This window comes from Mrakia frigida, assembly GCF_051309035.1.
Source record: "Mrakia frigida strain ATCC 22029 unplaced genomic scaffold BDY24scaffold_13, whole genome shotgun sequence".
Classification (NCBI taxonomy): domain Eukaryota; kingdom Fungi; phylum Basidiomycota; class Tremellomycetes; order Cystofilobasidiales; family Mrakiaceae; genus Mrakia; species Mrakia frigida.
In genome coordinates this window covers 715,624-738,898 of record NW_027481268.1, presented here as the reverse complement: position 1 = coordinate 738,898, position 23,275 = coordinate 715,624, and the positions used below count along the sequence as shown (strand labels likewise).

At 54.0% G+C, this 23,275-nt stretch overlaps 9 protein-coding genes across 9 annotated transcripts; 3 read left to right on the top strand and 6 right to left on the bottom strand.

Moving 5' to 3' along the window:
• Positions 1 to 1,326: 1,326 nt before the first annotated feature.
• BDY24DRAFT_387788 (cytochrome P450) lies at positions 1,327 to 4,064 on the top strand. The gene is given in 14 exon segments (XM_076640265.1): positions 1,327 to 1,622; positions 1,693 to 1,768; positions 1,841 to 1,871; positions 1,947 to 2,103; positions 2,181 to 2,190; positions 2,254 to 2,356; positions 2,442 to 2,607; positions 2,682 to 2,699; positions 2,799 to 2,957; positions 3,060 to 3,098; positions 3,188 to 3,197; positions 3,269 to 3,409; positions 3,501 to 3,715; positions 3,735 to 4,064. 13 exon segments carry the CDS (start codon positions 1,407 to 1,409, stop codon positions 3,611 to 3,613), a joined length of 1,239 nt encoding a protein of 412 aa, XP_076497317.1. The 5' UTR covers positions 1,327 to 1,406; the 3' UTR covers positions 3,614 to 3,715; positions 3,735 to 4,064.
• Positions 4,029 to 5,233, top strand: BDY24DRAFT_387784 (uncharacterized protein; the record flags this gene model as incomplete). The annotated part of the gene is made up of 7 exons (XM_076640264.1): positions 4,029 to 4,102; positions 4,207 to 4,325; positions 4,413 to 4,644; positions 4,728 to 4,750; positions 4,799 to 4,851; positions 4,883 to 4,910; positions 4,932 to 5,233. Coding segments are annotated over exons 2-7 (569 nt in total), but the record flags the coding sequence as incomplete, so codon positions are not given.
• A 171-nt stretch (positions 5,234 to 5,404) lies between these two features.
• Positions 5,405 to 7,652, bottom strand: BDY24DRAFT_414830 (peptidase M24A, methionine aminopeptidase; the record flags this gene model as incomplete). Its single annotated transcript, XM_076643369.1, has 10 exons — positions 5,405 to 5,486; positions 5,588 to 5,649; positions 5,758 to 5,866; positions 6,003 to 6,108; positions 6,193 to 6,306; positions 6,385 to 6,481; positions 6,596 to 6,741; positions 6,862 to 6,885; positions 6,963 to 7,237; positions 7,315 to 7,652. The coding sequence occupies 10 exons, from the start codon at positions 7,650 to 7,652 to the stop codon at positions 5,405 to 5,407; spliced, it is 1,353 nt and encodes a 450-aa protein (XP_076497315.1).
• Positions 7,653 to 7,730: 78 nt separating this feature from the next.
• On the top strand, positions 7,731 to 10,475 carry DPH1 (2-(3-amino-3-carboxypropyl)histidine synthase). The gene is made up of 10 exons (XM_076644578.1): positions 7,731 to 8,019; positions 8,087 to 8,273; positions 8,361 to 8,470; positions 8,585 to 8,615; positions 8,699 to 8,711; positions 8,782 to 8,859; positions 8,950 to 9,508; positions 9,588 to 9,861; positions 9,968 to 10,261; positions 10,365 to 10,475. The coding sequence occupies exons 1-10, from the start codon at positions 8,000 to 8,002 to the stop codon at positions 10,443 to 10,445; spliced, it is 1,647 nt and encodes a 548-aa protein (XP_076497314.1). The 5' UTR covers positions 7,731 to 7,999; the 3' UTR covers positions 10,446 to 10,475.
• Positions 10,476 to 10,851: 376 nt separating this feature from the next.
• Positions 10,852 to 11,694, bottom strand: BDY24DRAFT_414828 (uncharacterized protein; the record flags this gene model as incomplete). The annotated part of the gene is made up of 3 exons (XM_076643368.1): positions 10,852 to 11,211; positions 11,288 to 11,410; positions 11,500 to 11,694. The coding sequence occupies 3 exons, from the start codon at positions 11,692 to 11,694 to the stop codon at positions 10,852 to 10,854; spliced, it is 678 nt and encodes a 225-aa protein (XP_076497313.1).
• A 1,801-nt stretch (positions 11,695 to 13,495) lies between these two features.
• BDY24DRAFT_48257 (uncharacterized protein) lies at positions 13,496 to 14,804 on the bottom strand. The gene is made up of 6 exons (XM_076644943.1): positions 14,589 to 14,804; positions 14,445 to 14,514; positions 14,076 to 14,362; positions 13,875 to 14,001; positions 13,590 to 13,770; position 13,496 (listed from the first exon to the last, which is right to left on the bottom strand). Exons 1-5 carry the CDS (start codon positions 14,598 to 14,600, stop codon positions 13,643 to 13,645), a joined length of 624 nt encoding a protein of 207 aa, XP_076497312.1. The 5' UTR covers positions 14,601 to 14,804; the 3' UTR covers position 13,496; positions 13,590 to 13,642.
• A 1,466-nt stretch (positions 14,805 to 16,270) lies between these two features.
• Positions 16,271 to 17,480, bottom strand: BDY24DRAFT_48246 (uncharacterized protein). Its single transcript, XM_076644942.1, has 2 exons — positions 16,451 to 17,480; positions 16,271 to 16,371 (listed from the first exon to the last, which is right to left on the bottom strand). The coding sequence occupies exon 1, from the start codon at positions 17,444 to 17,446 to the stop codon at positions 16,451 to 16,453; it is 996 nt and encodes a 331-aa protein (XP_076497311.1). The 5' UTR covers positions 17,447 to 17,480; the 3' UTR covers positions 16,271 to 16,371.
• Positions 17,481 to 17,709: 229 nt separating this feature from the next.
• Positions 17,710 to 20,601, bottom strand: BDY24DRAFT_387768 (uncharacterized protein). Its single transcript, XM_076640263.1, has 12 exons — positions 20,174 to 20,601; positions 19,820 to 20,028; positions 19,636 to 19,738; positions 19,488 to 19,526; positions 19,311 to 19,360; positions 19,109 to 19,176; positions 18,959 to 18,999; positions 18,844 to 18,887; positions 18,672 to 18,746; positions 18,389 to 18,589; positions 18,184 to 18,299; positions 17,710 to 18,094 (listed from the first exon to the last, which is right to left on the bottom strand). The coding sequence occupies exons 1-12, from the start codon at positions 20,246 to 20,248 to the stop codon at positions 17,997 to 17,999; spliced, it is 1,119 nt and encodes a 372-aa protein (XP_076497310.1). The 5' UTR covers positions 20,249 to 20,601; the 3' UTR covers positions 17,710 to 17,996.
• Positions 20,602 to 21,035: 434 nt separating this feature from the next.
• On the bottom strand, positions 21,036 to 23,002 carry BDY24DRAFT_414825 (dTDP-4-dehydrorhamnose reductase family protein; the record flags this gene model as incomplete). The annotated part of the gene is made up of 10 exons (XM_076643367.1): positions 21,036 to 21,164; positions 21,298 to 21,590; positions 21,736 to 21,824; positions 22,014 to 22,145; positions 22,231 to 22,249; positions 22,335 to 22,454; positions 22,559 to 22,585; positions 22,650 to 22,757; positions 22,820 to 22,890; positions 22,980 to 23,002. The coding sequence occupies 10 exons, from the start codon at positions 23,000 to 23,002 to the stop codon at positions 21,036 to 21,038; spliced, it is 1,011 nt and encodes a 336-aa protein (XP_076497309.1).
• Positions 23,003 to 23,275: the final 273 nt, after the last annotated feature.

The window sequence follows — 23,275 nt, the reverse complement described above, 5'->3', positions numbered from 1 at the left end:
TTTTTCTGCTTCTATTCTGAATAGATATGTAAATTTGACGCGTTCTCATAGTATTCCCACGAGATTCCGATCAAAACCATCCTCACTCCGCGCGTTGTGATCCTGGGTTGGCAACGACTTCGAGCACTCCGCCCTTTTCGTACGGCCACGGTCTGACGCCCCCGCATCTTCGGCTTGCAGCCATATCCTGCGCTCATATTCACAAACTCTGAAGCAGCCTGAGTCGGTGGAATGATAAACGGCCGGTGGGAGGTGTTTGGCCTTTTCTCTCACTCGCCTATCCCTCTGTTCGAAGCGCCTTGACTTCCCGTTGCATCGGCGTCATTGGGCCGCAGGAGGGTATACCCGCTGGGGGATGTGTGCATAAAGGGTACCGATGCCAGTGCTCTGAGTCGAAATCATTGTTACTGTGAAAGCGGGGTCGGGGGGGGGGAGGTGAAGACGAACTGGGCGGAGCGTGGAAGGAGAGCAAGTCGTTTCTCCGGCAAGGTTGGGACGTGTCGGGCTTTCTTTCATCTCTGTTGGGATCGATCCCTTGTTGAGGCCGAAGGATCTAGTTCGTTTTGAGTCTCGCCCATCATCAGGGTTGCGTTGCCTTTCCTCGTCGAGGATCTCCCATCTTGTTCGTCGGCTCCCCCGATCTTTCATTTCCTTTCCTCCTTTGTACAGAGAGAGTTGGACTGCTCCAACATCGGTCTGATCATCATCACTCGGATTCTCTGAGAGCCTCCCCTCCGTCGATCGAAGAGCCCAGCCGTATCCAAGCAACGTTGACTTCTTCAAGAGGTCGCTTCTCTCTCCCGCTTCCCACTCGCGCCAATTCTTGCAGGACTTCCTTCGCTTTGTGATGTTGCCTTCCACTGATAACTACTGCTGAAAAGGCATGCCAGCTGCTTCCATCTTTGAACCAGAGAGAAGCAGAATGAGAGAGAGGAATGAAAGACGCGCGTGAGGTTTCTCCTGGACCTCGAGCCGAATGTTCACCGTTAGAGTCAACTCAGTGCAGCAAAGCTCTCTGGACATCGTTGTCTGAAAGGATGCGCAGGGAATCTTCACACTATACGACTCCAAGAGGAGGGGGGTGAGAGAGAGATAGCGAGACTGAGCACCTGATGTAGTTGGGAATCTCTGATCGCCCTCGGACTGCACGGCGACGGGGCCGGTTAGAGCTCTGATTATTAGAGCTCTGATTCATGGGGAAATTAGAGCTCTAACAAGCTGATTCGCGGCGATTGAGATTCCGACTTCTCGGATCTTCGAACGAATGCAAAGTTCGGTTCTCTTCGACTGGAGATGGAGGGAAATATATGCGTTTAAAGGTCAAGCGGCGTTTCGAGTCGAAGAACCCACCGACCAGAACTACCCATCCCCATCCTATCGCCCAACCCCATCACATCGCCACTAGAATGACATCCGCCTTCACCGCTCCCTCTATCCTCCCTCCTCTCTTTCCCTTTACTCGTCAATCTCGCTCCCTCGAACCTCCTATCGAATATGCCCAGCTTCGCTCGGATCCTTCGAAGCACGTCTCCCGCGTCACGCTCTGGGACGGATCGACTCCTTTCCTCCTCGTCAAGCACCAGGACATCTGCGATGCCCTCGTCGACGACAGGCTCTCCAAGGTGGATACGAACGAATCATCACTGCTTTCGGTCTCTCGTCTTGACTGACTCAATTTTTTCTCTCTTGAAGGAGCGCAACCGACCTGGCTTTCCGGAGATGAGTGCTGGGGGGAAAGCGGCAGCGCAAAACAAGCCGACTTTTGTCGGTCAGTCTATTCATTTCTCTCTTCTCTCATCTCTCTATAATATCTGATTCAACGTGTTCCCTCTCCCTTCAGACATGGATTCACCTGCTCACATGAACCAAAGGTCAGGGTGTCTCCTATTTTTGACCAAAAGTAGTTCCGGTTCACTGACCTGGCGGTCTCCCCTTTCGATATCCAGACGAATGGTCGAGGGACTCTTCACGAAGGAACAGATCGACTCTCAGAGACCTCACATCCAAAAGGTCGTCGCGGATCAACTCGACGAGATGATCAAGAAAGGCTGCGATAAACCGGTCGATCTCGTCGAAGCTTTCGCGCTGGCCATTCCTTCTTACGTGAGTCTTCTGATTTGACGTTCGCTCAAGACGACGGAAGCCTGACTCGGCGTCGACTTGCATCCTCTCTAATTCAGATCATCTACGGTCAGCTCCATTGAGTCGGCAACCTTTGGGGAAATCGTCTGATTGTGTTCCTTGTTTCGTCAGGGATCCTCGGTACTCCCAACTCCGATCTCAAGTACCTCACCTCGAAGAACGCAACCCGAACCAACGGAAGCGCGACTGCCAGTGAGGCTTCGAACGCGAACAAGTCAGTCCTTTCAGGCTATCTCTCATCCATCGTTTGTTTGACTCCCCCCGCTGATAGTTTCTTTCCATTTTTTTTTATTTTTCAGGGAGCTTCTCGACTACTTCGGGGCATTGGTTGAGGAGAAGATGAAGAACCCGGCCGACGATCTGATCTCGAAACTTGTCCAGGAGCAGCTTCTCACTGGACATCTGGCGAAGGAGGACGTCGTTCAGATCGCTTTCTTGATGTTGGTCGCTGGAAATGCCACCATGGTACGTGTGGTGTTCTTTTTGGCATTCCTTCTGCGGGCCCTCGACTGATGCTCGTTTCTTTCTTTTGCCTCAAGGTTAACATGATCAACTTGGTGAGATTCGTCTTTCTCTTTCTTTCACGTTGCAATCTTCTTCTCCGCCTCGTTTCTACGAGGTATCCGCTGACGACGACGCTTCCTTCATGTTTGCAGGGGGTCATCGCGCTTCTCGACCACCCGGACCAACTCAGGGACCTCCTCCAAGACCCATCTCTCGTCAAGCCCTTCGTCGAAGAGCTCTGCCGCTACTACGTAGCTTCCTCCTTCGCGACTCGTCGCGTGGCGAAGGTGGACGTCACCATCGGAGGTCAGGTTCGTTCGGTCGCGTCCTACTTCTTTCTGAGCTCTCCGCCCCCATATATATCACCAGGCCACTCACTGACCGAACCCGGTGGCGCTTCTTCCTTTCTTTAGTTGATCAAAGCTGGAGAGGGGGTCATCGCTGCGACGCAGGTGAGTGAAGACTTGTCTTGCTGGGCGGAGACGGATGAGTGCGATTCTCGATAGCTCACAAGTACCGTTCTCTTCTTATTTCATGCCAGTCTGGTAGCCGTACGTCACCCTCATCTACTACCGACTTCTCTCTTGCTTTACTGATCGAATGCACCCTCCCTCTCTACCAGGCGATGAGTCTGTCTTCCCCAACGCCGATGTTTTCGACCTCCACCGCCAACGTGGGATTGAAGCAGGCCTCGGATTCGGGTATGGTCCGCACGAGTGCGTTGCCGAGTGGCTTGCTCGTGCAGAGCTCGAGAGCGTCTTCTGTGAGTACCCTCACTTGCTATCTACTCGCCATCCATACGCGAACCTCGCTCACCTCCCCTTTTTCTCTCTCTCTCTCTCACCGAACCCCAGCGGTCCTCTTCCAAACGCTCCCCAACCTTCGTCTCGCGGTGAAGAAGGAGGATCTCGAACTCACGCCCTCGACCAAGGACATTGGAGTGGTGGCCTTGCCGGTCCTTTGGTGAAAGGGCTTTCGTGGGATGAATCAAGGATGGGAAGGGCGGCAGTCGTTTGGGGAGGATGAACCGATTTAATACTCTTTTCTAGTGAAACTACTTACTACTCGGTGACTACTTCCGTAGTCCAAGAAGCGGCGAAGGTCCAAGAGCAGCGAGCAGGGAAAGAAAAGCGAGCTGATGGCTTTGGCTTCTTTCGGGCGTCGATCTCAACGTCCACGTCGTCTCCTTCGCACGGTTTCATCCACCACAGCTTCTACAGCGCAGCTATATCGCCTCCGTCTTCTGGACCTAGATAACGTCGTATCGACCTCTGTTTCCTCAGCTTCGACGCTTCGTCGCAGTCCAACGGACATGCCCTCCTCGCCTCGACCCTCCGCCTTCCTTCCTCCTCCTCCTCCTCCCCCTCATTTGGAACTCGTCCCAACGGACCCAGACGAGCTCACTCGACGATGTACGGAGCTCAGTTTCATCCTCCATCCCAGTCAAGGTGCTCAGGTGAGCTGTCGTTCTCGCGTTCAAGCTCATTCGAAGGAAGGAAGGAGGGAACGAGTTGAGCTCACCCCTTTTCGTCTTTGCGGTTTGTGCCGTTCGTGCTGCAGGACCATGGACTCGAGGTTACCATCGCTTCGCACCGGAAGGAAGGGAGGGTGGTCTGCGGGTCTGGTGGCTGAGCGAGGCTTGGAAGGAAGCTGGGAAGGGTGCTGCTTTGGAGGAAGAGGTGAGCTCGACCTCGACTTCCTTCCCCCCCTCGCCATTCTTGTTCGCGACCTGATCTCTTCTTTCCCTCTTCTTCTTCATACAACAGTCCTTGATCTACGACACCTCCCTCCCTACCTCCATATCCCTGATAGACGCTCTCGATCTCTCCCTCGCTCTCACCTCTGGATTCCGACCTTTCAACGCTGGCGACCTCGAGGACGATTCGCCAACACCAGCCCAGGACGTACGAGACCAGCAAGCCCTCAACTCGGATCATCGTATAGAGCTGAACCATCTCCCACAATCAGCTCCTTGAACAGCAAGGCGGTTTACAGGAGGTGAGTCCCTCTCGTTCGACGCTCGCCAAAGGACGGGTCCTCGCTGACCTTCGCGTCTTCTCCTCCCTCCCTCTTCTCTTCAGTCTTTCACCGCCCTCCTCCCTCTCCTCACCCTCACCCTCTAAACCTACATCCCTCTCCTCCACTCCTACCACCTCACCCTCACCCTCCCCATCCTCCTCAAAGACCTCTCCCTCCTCCTCCTCCTCCTCCTCAAGTTCTCCTTCCTCCCCCTCGTTTCCCAAGAACCAACCTCTCCACCTCCCACCCCCACCTCGAAACCTCCTTCTCCTCCCTCGGCGAGGCTCTCGTCGACTTCTTGGTTCTCGAACGCTTTTCAGTTTACAATCTTTTTCCAAAGACGCGACGCGTGTCCCAGCTCTCTCAGTTTCAAGGCAATGTCGACGAAAGGGACGGTAGAGGTACTCCTTTGACGTATTTCTATGGTGTATACTCAACTTTGGCTCTGGCGTTAGTCCTTCTCCAGTACTTTTCAGTTTACAATCTTTTTGAGGAGGGGAGGGAGGCGAGATTCAACGAGACCGACGAACGATTTCCGACCCTTGCAGCTGCTTCAGTTCTAAGTCGATCACCCTGAAAAGATAGTCAGTTGAAGAACACGTACTACGCAACTCGACAACAGTTTTAGCGCGCTCGTAGACTCCTTCATCCTTGCTGACTCTCAGACAGCAGCTCCTCTCGATTCACACTCCGATCAAGATCGTCAACAAAGAGCGAAAGAGACGTGAAAGAACTAGATCTAGTAGTCGTCTCCTCGGGAAACGACTTCTTTGCACGTAGGTCGAAGAAGGATGGTGTGTTCGTACTGGGCCGTCATCGATCTGCACGATTCGACGCAACCAAGAACGGAGAACGATTGTTAGTTCGTGTTACTCTCTCCCTTCTTCCTACCGCTCAGAACAACGAAGAAACGAAAACGCACCCCTTGATATCCACCAGTGGAGGGTAGTCGTTCACAATGCCATGAGACACCAGTTCATTGAGCTGAGCAAAGCGAAGAAAATGAACGGAAGTCGGGTCAGCGACGCGTCGAAACGAAGGAAACGAGGGGGAGGGGGGGAAAGAAGGGCATAGGGGAGAGTAAGGACGTACACCCATAAGGTAGCCGCTCTCTCCCAGACGATCGAGGTACCGACGACAGAAGGGCAAGGTGGAGAAGGTGTTGTTGATGGTTCGGAGGAGGGATTTGGCGGTTTCTCGTCTGAGAAGAAGGGGAGGGAAGAAGAACGAGGCCGATTAGCTTCTGGTTAGCACGAGGAAGCGGCGTGTAGAAGCAGACGAAGGATGGTGGGGGGTATATGAGGGAGGAGAAAGAAGGAGGGAAAGGGTGCACTCACTTCAAACCAGTCGCGTCGTAAGTCTTGTTTCGAGCGTAATGCGAGCAAGCTCCCTGCTCGACAACGTGTCCTCGTCCTGTTGATCCGAAGGTTTCGATGGCGAAGTCTACAATCGAACCGACAAGAAAGAAAAGATCGCGGTCAGCGATGGCTCGAGCAATGGACGAACCGAAACGAGACGAGAACTCACACTCTCCTTCCTCCATCTTCGCCTCGTCCAAGTTCTTCACAATCGGCACCGACTTTCCACCGTGAATCTCGTAAAGATTTATCGAGTGTCCGTTGAGGTTTGAAATGGACTTGACTGGGGAATCGAACGAATAGAAAGAAAGGGAAGTCAGCCACGCGTCGAACGAGCGAAAGAAGAGAAAGAAGAATGAACCTCGCTTGGTATCGGTTCCGATGGTGACCTCGTAGGACTCCATGACCTCCTGGATAGCCTCTCCGATATCGCACATCCTCACGTCGATTCCAGCTTCCTAGAAAAGGGGGGAGGGGAGGGAGGGAAGGGATGGTGAGCTCTCTCGTTTATGCGACCGGAACTTCTCCAGCTCGACCCGAAACCGAAAACGAGCGAGCAACTAGAATCTCACTTTGATACCCGTGTTGGTCGCGTCCTTCACGGCCTTGAGAAGCTCGTCGTACGTCGGTTCGAAGGTGAGGGTGAAAGCGGAATCGACGATTCTTCCGTTGACGTGAACTCCGAAGTCGACCTTGAGGACGTCTCCCGATTGAAGGACTGGGAAGCGGTGGTAAACAAGCAAGATGAAAAGACGTTTGTGAGCTTTAAGTCGAGAGAAAAAAAACTGGCAAAGGGAGGGGAACGAGGGAAGGAGGGAGGGAAGGGAAGGAAACGAACTCGTCTTGTCCCCAGCGTTGGGAGCTGGTTTCGACCCAAAGGAAGGATCCAACGTCAGTATCTACATCACCCTGCCTCACCAGAAGAAAATCTGCACTCACTATAATGCGCCGCACACTCGTTCAGACTCACACCCGTCGGGAATCCGACCCCACTCTCCAACCCTTTCTCCTCCACCAAAGCCCTCGTTCCGTTCTCGATGTTCTCCACGATCTCGGTCATGGTCATTCCAGGCTTGATCGTCTTCCTCGCGTGGGCCCTGACGAGCCTGTGCACCTCTGCTGCTCGTCGAATGGACGAGTAAGTCGTTTCCGGAGAGAGTTGAGCGGTCGCTTCGAGAGCTCGTTTCTCGGCTGAGGAGTATCGGTAGGCGTTGCTGCAGGACGAAAAGCGACGAAGTTCAATAAACCAAGCGAGGGAGGAAGAGGAATATGGATTGGGCTGGGAACTCACTCTCCAACATACTCCTGGATCTCTCCTACCGGCCAGTTGGCCGTCGGGTAGATCTTGGTGAGTCCAACCCTGGGAGGATCCGATTGAAGCTCAAGCAGAGGCCCCTTCGCCTTCTTCTTCTTGGGTTTACGCTTCTTCTTCTTCTTATCCGGCGCAGCAGCATCGTGGTCGTCCTCTGCGTCCGAAGCGTCGTCGTCTGAAGGAGGGGAGGAGGAGGAAGGAGTAGGAAGGGAGGAAGCGGTCGAGGTCCTGCTTTCGTCGAGCGAGAGGTCCTTCAGGGCTGCTGACAGAGGAGCTGTTGGAGTAGAGTCCGAGGAAGGAGTAGGAGGAGAGGACATGGTGGTTTGGTTGGAAGATGAGTCCGTGGTGAGGGTTAAAGGGTTGAAAAAAGAGGAAGGGGACGGAAGAAGTGAGCTCAACAAGTTTCAAGAGGGAGGGAAGGCGATTAGTAACCCCTTTGAACCGCCGTCCCTTGAGCTTGTTACAATTTTCTTGGTCTGCCTCAGACAACTTGAGACTTCCCTCCATCTCCCTCAGGTGAAATTTTCTCACCTTTTCTCTTCTAAGTGTCGTTTAAAGCGTTCCGCACGGCGCCGACCCTCAAAAACTCGTCGAGCTCGCCCTCCTTCCCTCCTTCCCTCCCTCCCTCCACCAGCCACCTCCCCTCCTTTCCTTCCACTCAGCCATGTCTTCCGAAGCAGGACCGTTCGTCCATATCCTTTTCTCTCTCTCTCCTCCTTAGAGTGACTAACCTCTCTTCTCTCTCTTTCAGCTCCACTCTCCCTCCTCCTCCGAAACCGAAATCGTCCGCCTCTCGTCCAAAGAAACGTTTCGTCGGCACGACCTCCTCCTCCGCTCACAAGCACAAAGTTCCCTTGAACCACATCCCACAAGATATCCTAGAGGACAAGGAGCTCAACGATGCGATCGCTACTCTGCCGAGCAACTACAACTTCGAGGTAAGTTGTTTCAACAGCAACGAGAGAGGAGAGGCGGGAGGGAAGGAAAGAGAAAGCTGACCTCTCGCTCGATCGAATATTCCATAGATTCACAAGACTGTCCATCAGATCCGAAGGGACAAGATCACCGCTGTTGCCCTACAGATGCCTGAAGGGTTGATGCTCTACGGCTGCACGATCGGGGACATTCTCGAGAGGTGAGCTTCGTTCGACCTTCCTGTCCTTCCTCTCTTTCTCAGCTCTTCTCGTCCCTTCTCTCTCTCTTGTTTCGCTTGAGCTGACTCGTTTGTCCGTTGGACTTGTTTTTATAGATTCACTTCAGCTCATCCTATCTTGCTAGCTGTGAGTAGGAGTTTCCAAGCTGGAACCGAAACGAAGACGAGACGAGGCTGAAGCTGACCTCTCTCCTTCCTCCCTTTCGACAGGACGTCACTTATGGTTCGCTTTCTCCCTCCTCCCTTCTCGTGTCTCTCTTTGAGCTGATCAGTTCGGTTCTTTCTACTCGCAGGTGCCTGCTGCATCGACGACTACACCGCTCGCTCTCTAGGAGCCGAGATGATCGTCCACTACGGTCATTCGTGTTTGAGTGAGCTTCTCTTTCTCTTTCTCCTTTGCTTCCTTTCCCTCCGCTCTTGCTCATCTTTCGCTCCTTCTTCGATCGCCCTGCTCGTTTCAGTCCCCACCACCCAAACCCTTCTCAAAACGCTCTACGTCTTTGTCGAAATCTCCATCGACTCAACCCACCTCATCTCCACCATCCGATCCGCCTTCCCTTCCTCCAAACAAGCATTCGCCAGAGGAGTTCTCGACGTAGACCGTGGGTTTATAGGGAAGGAGGTCGATAGGACTGTAGTTGACGAGATGTTGGCTTCCTCGAAGGGTCTCATCGAGGTGGACGCTTCGCCAGAGAACGTCGTCGCGTCTGGATCAGAACCCCTCCCAACGAAACTCGCCTTGGTCTCCACGATTCAGTTCGTCGCTGCTGTTCAGACGCTCAAGGCTCAGTTGGAGCTTGCGATGGCTCCTCTGGAGGGTGAGGAAGTGGTGGATGGTGGGGAGGAGGGGGAGGGAGCCGTGAGGAAAATGAAGAAGCGGGAGGAGGATCGATTGGTGGATGAGAGGAAGCTCTGGAGAGGGAGGTACGAGGTCGTAGTGCCTCAGACGAAACCTTTGTCTCCTGGGGAGATCTTGGGATGTACGGCTCCCAAGTTGGCGGCTGATGTGGATGCATTGCTGTGAGTTGGCTCTGCTCTTGCTCGTCTCGCTTCTTCGAGTTTCGAACTGACGCGTCCCGCTTCCTTGTCTCGTTCGTAGCTACGTCGGAGACGGTCGCTTCCACCTCGAATCCATCATGATCGCCAACCCTACCGTCCCCGCCTTCCGCTACGACCCTTACGACAAGAAGTTCACTCGGGAAGTCTACGACCACGGGGAGATGCGAGCCGTTCGAGCTCAGGCTGTTGGGGATGCGAGGAAGAGTTTGGTTGGGGTTGGTGCTGGAGGCGAGGAGAAGGCTGGAGAGGGACGAGGAGCTTGGGCTGTGGTGCTGGGAACGTTGGGGAGGCAGGGGAACTTGAGTGTGTTGAATGTGAGTTTCTTTTAGCTCGTTCTGACGTTTCGTTCGAACGCGTCCTAACTCTCTTCTCCCTCCTACTTTTCCGCCTTTCCCTCCTTCTCTTCTCACCACCACTCAGACCGTGACCTCCTCCATCCCTCCCACCACCTCCTCCACTCCTCCGCCCTTGCCCATCCTCATCTCCGAACTCTCTCCCGCCAAACTTTCCCTCTTCCCTCCGTCCATTTCCATCTTCGTCCAAACCTCCTGTCCCCGTCTCTCTATCGACTGGGGAGCAGCTTTCGGACGACCAGTCTTGACGCCTTACGAGGCTAGCGTGGCTGTGGGGAGGATCGAGGCTGGGTGGGAGGGTGGGAAAGGAAGCGTTGGGAAGGGAGAGGGTAAGGGAGATTATCCGATGGATTTCTATTCGGTGAGTTTTGAATCGAGCTCCGAGTTGTTTTGGGGATGGGAGGGGAGGAAGGGATTGGCAGGAGCGGAAGCTGACTTCGTTTCGCCTTTCTTTCGTTTCGCAGGACGACTCCCTTGGACCTTGGACTCCTCGACATGGACTGGCGAGACCGAAGAGGGCTACGGTCGCTCCTGCTTCTGCTTGATTTTGATCTTGATGCATCTGTTTTCGCTTCTTCTCGCTTCTCCTTGGAGAATTCGACTTCTTCCATTCCTCTCTCCTTCGACGTTCTTTACAAGACCAGTGATAAATCAAGCAAACAAAGAGCAACACCGAATATAAAAAAAGCAACGAGACGAATAAGTAAGGAAACAAACCCGGCGACAGAGGAGAGAACAAGAGTAGGAAAACAACGAGCGACGTGAAGAAAACCGATGAGAAAGAGGAGAACCGTGTGTGAGTGATGATGATGATGGATGGCGGTGGTAGTAGTAAAGATGAGAGGGATACGTGAAGGTCGTAAACCTACGTGAAACAGACGAAAGAAGAGAGAACAGAATAAGACGAGAACCAAACGAGACGCGACGAGAAACGAAACCCCAACCCCGTCCTCAGGCGAGCCTCTCTCCCCTCTGGTCCAACTGGAGCACAAATTCGAACATCCTCCCGACGTCTTTGTTGGCTTCGAAGTATCGCCACAAGTCCTCCGTCCAGAAGACGTTCCCCGTCTTGTTCCCGTCCGCGTCGAGCTCCTGGAGGAACGAGTGCATGATCGTTCTTGAAGTGAAAGCTGCGAAACTGGGGAAGTAGAAGGTTTCGAAGAGCCGGGCGAGGGGGATGGAGGGAGGAATGTCTCGAGGGGCGATGGCGTGAGCAGCGAAGGAGCGAGGAGGAGGAGGGATTCGGTGCTGCTGAGGGAACGAGCGGTGGCAGATCGATCGCGAGTGGGTGGGAGGAGACGCCAACGGAGACTAGGATGACGAGGAGCAGGCAGAGGAGAAGAGAGAGGAGGAGGAGGAGTAGTCGTAAGCAGAGGAGGAGGAGGACGATCCCGACGCGCTTGAGGAGGAGGGAGACGAGGAGGCGGGGTGTTGGGCGACGAAGGGCTGCTGGGACGAAGTTGTATTGCTGAGCCACGTACTCATGTCTGGGTTTCTTCGCTTGATGAGTCTGCGAGACGAGAAGAATGACGAGAGATCGAGAGTCGGTTGAACGATTCGGTGTCGACGACGAACAGCAGAAGACGCGAAGAAACGTACCTCCAACCACTCCCCCTCGTCCTCATCGAGCTCAGTCTCATCCTCAAGATTCCCGAGGCTCTCGGAGTTGGACCAGCTGAAGTAGCTATCCTCTGTAACTGGTTCAAGAGAGTCGGAGGGAGCAAGAGGAGAGGAGAGGGCGGGGAAGGGAGGCGAGGAGGAGCGCGATGAGGAGAGGAAGGAGGGTCCCGGCATGGCGAGAGAGCGAGAGGGGAGAAGGAGGAAAGGAAGGGAGCGCGAGAAGTGACGAAGAAGGAGCTATGGATGTAAAGTAGTTGAAGAGAGAGATGTGGTTTGAGGAGGAAGAAGGAAGAGTGGGAAGGAAGCGAGGAGTTTCAATCCTCGCCCGTTCCAATCCCTCTCCTTGCCAACCACTTTGCGGCGTGAAATCGGTCCAACAAGGATAGGAGAATTCCTCTGCGAGTAGGTCCAGATCTAGAAGAAAAAGGTGAGAGCAAAGTCAGTGAGATTCCGACCCTCTGCATCGAGAAAACAAAGGAAATATGAAAGAGCGTCGCGTCTCCAAGGGGAGCGCTCACCATCGATCCTGTTTCCGACCGTCGATCAACATCCTGTGATATCTTTTGAGCCTCCAGAGCTCGAGTATATGTATCTCGAGGTTCTACGACTGATGAGGGGAGGACGCACTGACCTTCGAAACTTCCTGCCTCCCTTCTTCCTCCCTTCAACCACCACAACCTCGATTCGACTCTTACTTCGAATCGTAAACCCTTCGTGAAGGAGAGAACCTGCTATCCTTACGATGAACGACCCTTCGACCTCCCTTCTCGTCCTGCCTTCGAGGAGAGCAACAACCAAACCGAACGAAGCCACGATCAGCTCGCCAGTCCTCCTCTCCCTCCCTCCCTTCTTCTCCTCCCTTCCCTTCCCTTCTCTACCAACCTTCCTTGACAAGAAAGAGAGCACTCACCTCGGATCAACCTTTTTAAGCGTCGAGTCCAGCCACCTTCCTCCCTCGCTGCCCTCCTCCTCCTCCTTCGAGAAACCCAACAACGGAGACGACCAACCTCTGTTTCTCCTCATCGAGAAAATCACAAGCGATCATCTGCGTCTAGGGTTGTTTCGACCTCTGGAGTGGGTGTTGCCGGTGGGAAGGTCGAGGGTGAGCTGGTGAGTCGAGAAGAGAGTGATGGGAGGCGAGGGTTGGGAACTCTGTGAGAGAGAGAGAGAGGGAGGAAGAGAGGTCTGTCCGTCCATCCGTTTCGAGTCTGTTTGAAGTTGGGAGTGGGCTGGTAGAGCGAGGGAGATGGAGAGGAGTTGTGTTGTTGTTGGAGTTCGAACAGCTGCGAGATAGGGAGGAACAGACGGGGAAGTCGAGAAGTGAGCTCTGCCTTTGCGTCGCGTCGTTTAGATCTTCAAGAAGATAAGACGCAAAACTTCTACTGACCTCACTTCGTCTTTGTGTACAACAGTTCGAGACGACAAGCTCGAAGAAAACCGATCCTCCCTTCTTCGCCTCCCTGGGAGGGTGAGGGAAGAGGGAAGGGAGATCTGGGAGGGGAGAAGCGACGCGTCGCAGCGATCAGTCTCCAGGCTTCTTCCCATAGAGAAAGCATGCCCGGGAAAGGTTAATCGTGAATGTCATAAGTAAGAAGCGAAAGAAAAGAACCCGAAAAGACGAAAGCGAAACCAAAAGAGCACTCCTCCCAACCTCCTCCCTCTCATCGTGGCCGTTCCCCTCCCTCCGCTCACCTCCTCCCAATCTTGATGACCTGCCCCATCCCCATCCCGCCTCCAAGGTCGACCTCCCTGTTGTCCCACTTCGAAATGTCGACGAGATCAGGATCGAGCTGGAGAATTCCCTCTCGTCGAGCCCAAGCGATGACGGACGGGTGAGCGGTGACTCTGTGTCGAGGGAACGACGAAAGCGGTCAGTGAGATTGGTTGAGACAGTAGAAAGAGGTAGCACGACTCACTTTGACGGCAGATAGTTGATGATCTGAAGGGTGTCGAGAGAGGTGCATCGAGAGACGGCGCTGAGAGAGAAGAAAGAAGGAGAGGAGGGCCGGGTCAGCTTCAGTTCTCGATTCGAGGGCAGAGCTTGAGGGGACCGAAGCGAGAAGACTCACACGTAGGCTTGGCCTGAGGAAACGATTTAGTGGACAAGGCAAACGAGCGAAGGTCAGACGAAGATCGAACACAAGTCGTTGAAAGGAGGGAGCTCGAATCGACGCGCTGACTCAACTTTCTCGAAAGTCCTCTGCAGATCAATCTTGACTCTCGTGAGTGTCTGGCCTTGACTCTTGTGAACTGGAGTGCCAGAGGAAGAAAGGAGAACGAACGGTCAGCTCAAGAGTCGCGTTAGCAGAGGATCTCGACCGCGTCGTCAGTTTTGGAACCCGGGAAGAACTCACCAGACAAAGCCCAAGCCAAGATCAAAGGGACCTGCGTTCTAGTAGCCTCGACAATGATCCTCCCCTTCGCAAACTTCTGCTCCTCGAAGTCGTGAGGGACCATGAGCAGTCGTTCTCCCGTGATGAACTGTCGAGGCGAGCGGAGAGAGGGTCAGCGCTCCAACGTCCTCTCTGTCTCCCTCTGTCTCGAGAAGAACTCACCTCGACAACAGGCCAAGGAGTCCCATCGTCTCTCGGAGCAGCAGGAGTTCTATCCCAAGGCGAAGGTCGAGTCATGGAGGACTGGAAGATCTGAGGGTGGTTGACGGGAGGAGGTGGAACGGGAATTCGAGCTTTTGCGTTCTTGACCTTCTTGATCTTGGCTGGTCCAGAGATGGGAGTTCCAGAGGCGTCCGTAGCGATGATGTCGTCATCCGAGTCGTCTGAATCGCTCTCCTCGTCGGCGGCGGTCCTGACTTGAGCGAGCTCGACGTCCGAATCTCTCGAAGCTGTGAAGGACGGCGAGTGGAGGAGTTGGAGGATCAGTCTTCGACTTCGACGAAAGAAGAAGAGACCGATAAATGCGCCAACCTTCGTATCGTGTCTCGAAGGCGACGACCTTCCCGAGGCTGCCGTTGCAGAGCGATCCGTTCTGAAGGTTCTGTGAAAACGACAACGAAGGGGTCGAAGGTTCAGTGCACGAGCAAACTGAAGAGAAATTGAAGTTGAACTTACAACGACGAGCATCTGTGAAGACCATGAACGAAGACTTTCAGTCGAACGCTCGATGAAGGGAGGAGACGAGAGACTCACGACGACGGCCCCGACCTTCAGCGTGATCTCCGCTGGAGCTCTGCCGCCGTTCAGAAGAGCCTTGCAGCGATCCTCCGAGGTTTGCCTGTTGTTCTCGTCGTAGCTGAGGGGTCGAAGGCAGGAGGGAAGGAGTACGAGGGAAGAAGAAAAGGCGAGCGACGTGTCAGGTTCGGTTCGAAAGGAAGAGCGTCGTGGGTGAATTGAACTGACCCAGGCGAATCTTGAGCTTTGTAGCAATACGGCTGCCCTTCGAGAGCTTTGAGTCTTGAGAAGTTGGCAGAGTCGACTTGGGCCTTGACCTAGCGGGCGAGGAAAAGGAAGGGCGAGGTCAGCGAGACTTGAGGAGGGGGCGCTGCAAGACGAACAGGGTAGAGTTCCGAGTAGATGTCGTCCGGGTACTTGATCTTCCTCTTGAGACCAAAGAGAATCCTGTTCGAGGTCGCGTCCAAGCATCCGAGGCGCATTTGATTGAGCACTCGAACGAAGCCTTTCGGGGAAAGGAAGGACGAAGTGGAGGGAAAGGAGGAGGCGTCAGGTACTGCTCGAGACACTCAAAGACAGAGAGAGATGAGACTCACTGTTGTCCTTCTGTCTGAAGACCTTCGAGAGATGGACCATCTGCGAAGGAAGGAAGAGCGTGACGAAGTCGAATCGGCGACGCGTCGAGCGAAGGAGAAAGATCGATCACGACCCACCTTGGGAACACAATCCTTCCACGTCTCAGCCTCAAATGCAAAGTTCATGACTCCCCTCTGAGGAACAGGCGGCAGTCTGAGATATGGGAAAGAGAAAGAAAGAGGGAAGAAGCATCAGCAGCAGTTTCGGACGACGACTCTGAAGCATGACAGGACGATGCGAGATTCGAGTACGTACTGGAAGAAGTCTCCAACCAGAACGAGCTGAATCCCTCCGAAGGGCAGGTGAGAGTTCCTCGTCCTCCTACCGACGTGTTCGAGCTTGTCGAAAAACCGTCCATCGATCTGTCGTTACGAAGAGAGAGAACCGAGTCAGTCCTCCTACTTCGTCGGGTTTTACAAAGTCTCGACTGGATGAAGCGTCATCTACGGCTGTCTCATTCCTCGACATGGGGAAGCGCCGATGCGGCGTGACGGCGGAGTCGACGCGTCGAAGTCTCGAAATCACGCGTTCGAAAGCGACTCACCATCGAGATCTCGTCCACAATCAACACCTCCGTCGTGAGCCACCTCTCCATGGCAGGTCCTGTTTCACGTCAACGAGAAATAGCAACATCGTCAGCTCCGATTTCGTCCCTCGAAGAGGCGAGAGAAAACGACTCTCGAGAGAGACTTCGGCTTGAGAGACACGGTAAACTTGAAACTCACTGTGTCCAGTTCTCGTCATCTTCCTGCCCGTAGCCTTATCCTCGAACACACCCATCACTTTTTCAGCGAGCGTCTGGGCGTCTTCCAATCCCAATCCGACTCCACTCCAGGAATGAAGAGTCTGCCCCTTGATGTTGAGGCCAGCGATCCCTCTGGAGAGGCAAAATGACACGAGGAAACAAGATCAGTTAAGTTTTGAGAGATGAGAGTGATAAGAGTCAACAGAGCGAGACGAAAGAAAGAGAGAAAGAACTCACGTCGACGCCGTCACTCCAATCACTTTCTTCGTCTTCTTGAGCCTCTTGATGATCTGCTGAAGGAGGAAGGACTTCCCAGTCCCTGCACTCCCAGTGAAGAAGAGTCTGCGAACCAAATAACCGTACGCAAAACGACAGATCAGCTCGGATTATGTCTCTTTTCGATCGAACGAAGGATACAGACTCACGACTTCCCGCTCATCACCATATCCAAAACAGCCTGTTGTTCTTCACTCAGCACCACAACCTTCTCGACTTCGACTTCTTCTTCGGGTTCTGGTGCTGGTGGTAGAGGAGCGAGCATGTAGTTCGAGGGACCGGCGTGACCTTGAGCTGGGATGGAGGGAGGAAGGTCGGAGTAGGCTGGAGGCGGGGAGGAGTTGGCGGGTTGGAATTGCGGTTCCTGCTGCTGCCAGGGTTGAGGGTAAGGAAGAGGAAGAGCTTGATTTTGAGGTTGAGGCTGAGGTCGAAGGAGGGGAACCGGGGAACCGAGAGATCGTGCGATAGCTGCTGCTCCAGCGGCGGTGGAAGGTGGGAGGACTCGGAGGTTGGCGAGAGCTTCTGGGGAAAGTGCGAGGGCTTGAGTAGATGAAGTGGAAGCGGCTGGTGGAGGTCGCGCTGGAGATGGTTCAGATTTGGGGACGACGAGGGCTTGAGGAGGAGGAGGAGGAGGAGGTTCTTGAACGTCGACCTCAACATCTCCTCCTCCCCCTTCCTTCTGAGCCGCCTCTTCTTCCCTCCCTGCCTCGGCTGCCAGCACACCAGTGACAGTCTCGACTGCTACATCCTCCTCGACCTCCAAAACATTCTGCTGAACTTCCTCCTCTCCGACGGCCATCAAGACGTCCTCCTTCGCCACCTTGAGCTCTCCTAGGTCCTTCTCCTCCTCCACCTTCCCTCCCATCTCCTCCCCGTCGTCTTCCTCGATCTCGTCGATCTCCTCCTCGTTCTTATCCATCTCCTCAGCTTTCCTCTTCCCCGAAGACGAGGATGTAGCAGGAGCGTTGGACCATCCTGGAAGAGGGCTTCTCGTCGAGAGAGGTTGGAGGATCCTTCCCGTCGAGGGAGACGACGACGGTCCTCCGGCTGAATCGTTGATCGAAGAAGATCGTCGAGGGGAAGAGTACGGATGGGAGCGAGAGGGTGCTCGGCTGAGTGGTGCAGAAGAGGAAGGAGCCATCGAAGGAGGGAAGGAGGGGAGGTGAACGGTGGAGGGAAGGGAGAGGAGGAGAGGAGCGAGCTCGACGCGTTTCTTTCTTTTTGTTCTCAGAGTCCCTGAGACGTGTCGTTCGTTCGTCTACCTTTTCTCATGCTTTCGTGGGCAAGTAGAGAGGGAGAGCTCGGGGATAAACAGGATCAACCTGATGGAAAAGCCGAAGAGGGAACGAAGAAAAGAAGAAGACCCTCGCGACCAAAGTCCCAAAAAAGAGTTAAACGAACAAGGGAGAAGCTAGATGTAACGAGACCAAACGAAACCGAAAGTAGCGGAGTAAAGGTGATCGTCCGTGTGGGCTAAAGAGTGCTAGCAGAAGGAGGGGAGAGTGAAAGGAGTTAAGGGAGGGTAGGATTAAGGAGCTGAGACGGGAGGAGAAGTCTGAACGATTACGAAAAAAAAAGAAGGAAGAGAGATCAAGACGACTGTTCTATTACGTTATGGAGGTGTTAGGAGCGAAGCTGAAGAGACGAGAAACGAAAGGAAACGGAAGAGGGAGGGAGACGCGACGAATCATCTAGTGGGAACGAACTCGTCGCTTCTCGGGAACGGAGATGACCTTTCCTCCCGATCCAGAATCCTTGCTGGCGACGGGTCCCGAGACACATCCGGCACCTTAATTGAAAGAAATAGAAGAGGAGGGATATCAGCGACGAGAAGGGAGGGGAGACGAGTCGAAAAGAGAGAAAGAAGAGAAGACTCACTCGGGCAAGCTCCACCGGTGGTAGTAGGAGCAGCGGTGATGACGGCCTCGGCAGCAGCGGTAGTGGTGGTGGTCTGATAGGCGGCAGGAGCGACGTATCCAGCGGCGGTGGTCATGCTTGAGAAAACGAGGACAGTAAAGAGGAGAAAGGACGAGTGAGTCCGGGCATGATCGCCTCGAGGGAAACGAAAGAGGGAGAAGCTCACATTCCGTAGGTCGTACTGCAAGCACCGATGCAGGCAGCGAGCGCAGTCTCCTTGACGGTCTGGATCTCCGTGACCGTGGCGGTTGCGGTTTGGATAGCCGTTGAAACCCAGACCGAGGTGAGAGTTTTGACTTCGGTAAGGGTCTGATCTTTGACGACTGTGGTCTCCCAAACTTTGGTCAAGGTAACGGGGACCTCGACACTAGAAAAAGTGGACCAAGCGAACAAAAGTCAGACGCGTCTTTCTTCGCCTCTTCCATTCAACATTTCGAGAAGATGCTCACGTCTGAGTAGAGATTTCAGTCTTGATATCGGTCTTGATCTCCGTAGCAGTTTTGAGCTCGGTGGCAGTCTCGGTCCTGAGGGGCGACAGCAGAAAGGAAAGAAGCAGAGTCAGCTCATCGAAGTCGGAGATGCGACACTCTTCCCGTCTAGAGCAGAAGAATTTGAGCTCACTTGGTCTCAGTCTTGATTTCGGTCATGGTCTTGACGATGGTAGTCTACGGATGAAGAAAATAGTCATGAGTCGAGGATCGAAGGTGAAGAGAGAGACGATGAAGACGCGACGTACAGGAACGGCGACGGTGGCAGTTTCGGTCATCGTTTGGGTAGCTGAATGAAGTGTATACAAGAAGTGGAGGAATAAGAAGAGAGTCAGGAGGAGTCTGAAGAAGGGGGGGGAGAAAGAGATAAGGAGAGGGAACGAAAGAAGCAGACTCACCAGTAGCCGTCTCGAACATGGTCGTAGTCATGAGCTCCGTAGAGACGACCGTGTGAACGACAGTGGCACTGCATCGTTGGATAGTTTGAACGAAGAAAACAAGGAGAGAAATCAGCTCTCGAAAGGGGGCAAACGTGAAAGAGGGTCTCGAGCGCCCGTCGCTCTCGAAAAGAGGAGGAAGATGAGCGAGAAAGAGACTCACATCTCCTTGACGGTCTCCTTGACAGTGACGTGGATCTTCTCTTTGATGATCTGAAGGAGTGAACAGTCGAAGCGAAGAAAGCAGATGATCAGCAATCTCGTTTCCCTCTCGGGGAGGGAGGTGAGCTCGTTTCGACGACGACGACGAGAACACGAAACGAGAGGGATAGCGACTCACCCGAGTCTCGTAGCATCCGAAGTCTGTCTGAGCAGCGTACTATTGGGGCCAAGCAAAAACGGCGGTTAACCAGAGTTCAGCGATCTATTCTCGGAGAGGAGGGAGGATCGGAGAATCGGAGAGAAAGAGAGAGAGACGCGATACGAACCCATTCAGCCTTGACACATTTCCCAGCAGAGTCCTTGACGTGTCCGTATCCACAGTCAACGGACTTGTATCCTTCGGTCGTCATCCAATCGTATCCAGGGTAGCTGAAGGAGAAGAAGAAGAAGGAAAGGAGAGACGCCAGCGGTGAGCAACCTCGCACGAAACTGTACAGGAAAGAGACTCACCTTCCTCCCTCTCCTGCTCCAGTCGGGGCAGCCGTAGGGTAGGTGACCATCTCGTCTGGGTAGGAGGTGGTGGTGGTCGGGGGAGAGTAGATCATCGAGGTAGGGTACGCTTGGGAGGGGACGACGGCGGAAGCAGCCTCAGCGGGAGCAGAGGTTGCTGCAGCAGAATCGGCGTAGGCAGCAGGAGCGTCTCCAACCCAGCCGATGACCTAGAGGAGAGGATCGGAGAGATGAAGGGAGGGAGGTGAAGGGAGGAGAGGGAAGGAAGGAAGGAGATGGAGAGAGGTCAGCCTCTCCGAACGCACTTCGTTTCTTCTTTCTTTGTTCGAGCTTGAGAGTATCGAACGTATCTACCTTCTGAGCAGTGACGGGAGCTGAGAGGAGGGAGAAGGAGAGAAGAGAGAAGAGGAGGGTAGCAGAGGTCGACATGGTGAAGGATTTAGAACAGGACAGGTGGAGTAGCGAGGTGAAGGGAGGGAGGTTTGGTTTGGTTTGGTTGAAGAGCTGTCGAAGCTTGAGGCGAAGGAAAGTGGGGAGTCTGCGGCCGGCGAGATGTAGGTAGGTAGTTAAAGAAGGAAGAAGAGGAGAAAGAGAGAAGGGAGAGGTGAAGCTGATGGGTTGAGAGTTCAGGTTGGAAGGGAAGAGAGAGAGAAAAGGTGAAGGACAAGGAGAGAGACAGAGACAGGGGGTGCGGAGTCAAAGACGGCCCTGCTCATCGTCGCCCGGTAACCAGGAGAAGGAGAGGGCTGTCCTTTGAGGAAGATTTTTTTCTTGAAGAGAGTCTGAAGGAAGATCAGAAGTGCGTGAGTTAAATGAGAACGCCAGACTTTAGCGTCCAAGAGAGGGAGAACGACTCACAGCAAGGAAAAAAGAGACAAACGACGACGCGCATGTTTCAGTTGTGCTCATCTCTCCCAAAGGCCTCCAGTCAGTTTTAAGAAGTTCTTCCTCTTCGTTAGTCTCGAGCTCATCGTGGTTGGAAGTCAACCTCCAAAGTCAGCTTGTCCTTTTTCGAGAGCCCGCGGGTACAAACACGTTAGAACAAAGGGAATGGTTTGGTCTTTGTTCTCGTTCCACCTCTCTCTCGTTCGACGCGTCCGAAACGCAGAGGAGGTTCATGCACGAACTTCTCCCCTGAAAGGAGGTCTCTTCCGGGTGGATGAGGGTTCTACAGGGAAGGAGCATCGAAATCGGAGGGAAGAGTTTGAGGGGCGGTCTAGTCCAGCTGAGGAGGTCGCCCTCGTCCTCCCGGTCCTAGATACTCGCTCCACCACTCTTCGAAGGACTTCTCCTCGTTCCAGACGATGCCGTTCTCTTCGAGGGACGAAAGACTGAGTTGAGTGTCCTGCAAAAGGGAGAAGCGAGGAAGGCGGAAGGTCAGCTTCGTGCCTCGCGTTCGGCACACCTCGACGCGTCGTTTCGTTCCCTTCTCCCTCCCGTCCGACTCCATTTCGTCCGACAAGGAACGCGGGACTCACTTTGGGTCTGATGACTCCTTCAGCAGGCACACTCCCATCCTCGACCAGATGACCCAATCCCAACTCCTCGTCCGTTTTCCCTCTCTTCCCACTCCTCAGCGCCCCAGCCATCACCCGACACATATCCATCTTCGTGAAAGCTCTTCTTGACGAGAAGTGCAGTATCAGTCCCTTCTGAGTCGAGGTCGGCATTGAGCTGGGCGGAGAGGGAGGAGGGAAAAGTCGGACGATTTGCAGGAGAGTTCGAGCCACGTCGTGGACGTTAGTGGGGTAGCGAGTTTGGTAGGTGTCCACTGTGAGCGAGAAATAATACGAAACAAAGTAGAGAGAGGAAGAGGAGCGGTCAGTCGGGTCCGAGGAGGAGAAAGAAGAAGGAACAACGCGTCCGAGGGACCCAAGCGGAGCAAGAAAGGAAGAGAGCCAGAGCTCTGGACGAACTCTGATAGGTCTTCCCCGATGAGCGATCCATAACGACGTCGAGGAGGAAGTTGACGGGTCCTTCGGTGTTATACTCTGTGGGACCGTACCTGCGAGAAAGGCGAACGAACGGACGAGAAGAAGAGGGAAAGAAGGTCAGCTTCGTCTCTCGATCTCTTCCCTTCCGAGTGGCCAGTCTCTTCCACAACGACACCAGCCAATGCCTTAACACCCGCTCATGGCTGCCTCACATCGAAGAGAGAGAGAAAGAAGAAGAACGAGGGAGCGACGCGACTCACAGAAGCGGCACCCTCAAAACGACTCCCATCCCTCCTCCTTCCTTCTCCTCCAGCACAGCAAGCTCTCCTTCTCGTTTAGTGACTCCATAGAACTGGAGAGGCTCGGGTTCCGACGTTGTTGCGTACGGAGGTCTGTGATGAAAAGAGACCGAGGCGAGCGGCGAAGAGGTGAGCCAGCTGAGGTGTCTTCGAGAGAAGCGAGGAAGGAGGGCCGAACGCTGTTCCAGGGAAGACGTCTAAAGGAGAAAAGGCATCAGAGGAGGCAAACAGACTCAGTGAGAGTGCTAGAGAGGTGTAGAAGCAGGGGGACGGAGAGCTCACAATCTGTCGAGATGTAGACGAGTCGGAAGTTCAGCTTCTTCGCGAGTCGAGCGAGGTGACGAGGGACTTCAGCGTTGATTTTGCGAGCTTTCTCAGGATCTTGAGCTGAAGCGTCAGGTCCTGAGAAGAGAGGGACGTGTGAGCAAAGGAAGATGAGCTTTGACGGGATCGAAGAGGGAGGGAGGGAGGGATGGGAAGCGATGGGGACGAGAGGTTAGACTCACTTCGTTCAGCAGCACAATGGATCACGACTGTAACAAGAAACGAAGACGTCAGCGTGGGCAAGGGGATATCTCAGAAGCTGCGAGGACGAACACTGAGGTCTCTCGAGCTCGAAGAAGGCTTCCACGGCGTCTTGATCCAGAAGGTCGAGCTTCTTGAGCTTGGAGGAGTCTGAGGCCCGAGTGAAGGCGAGTCCGAGGACTGTTCAGATATAGATTAGCTTCTTTCGAAAGATACGTTCGAAGCGTGTAGAACTCGCCTACCTTCCATGTCCTTCTCGTTGCTGAAGACCTCCAGTACCGCTCGTCCTAGTAATCCAGAAGCGCCTGTTGACCTCGATCCAAAAAGAGAGGAGAGCTCGCAAAAGGTCAGGACCAACTGCCTTCCTCTGCGATTTTCAAGCTCGGAAGGAGAGCCCTCTACTTTCCTGTGATGATTCCCTTCATGCTGAGAGGATAACGAGTATGTTTGGATTCCAAAAGGAAAGTTGTTCGTGAAAGGGTAACGCTCCTATTGGGTCCCTTGTCTCTCCCCTTCGAGTTTTCGTTCGTCCTCCTCCCTTTGCCTCCAACCTCGACTCTCCCTCCTTCCCTCCCTTCTCCCTCCTTCTCCCTCACCCCTCTCCTCTCCTTTCTTTCACCAAGGATGACCGCTCTTCGAACTTCTCGGGTGTTTGTCAACGCTCCCTCGACGGCTCCTCTGTCTCTCTCTGCCAGGCG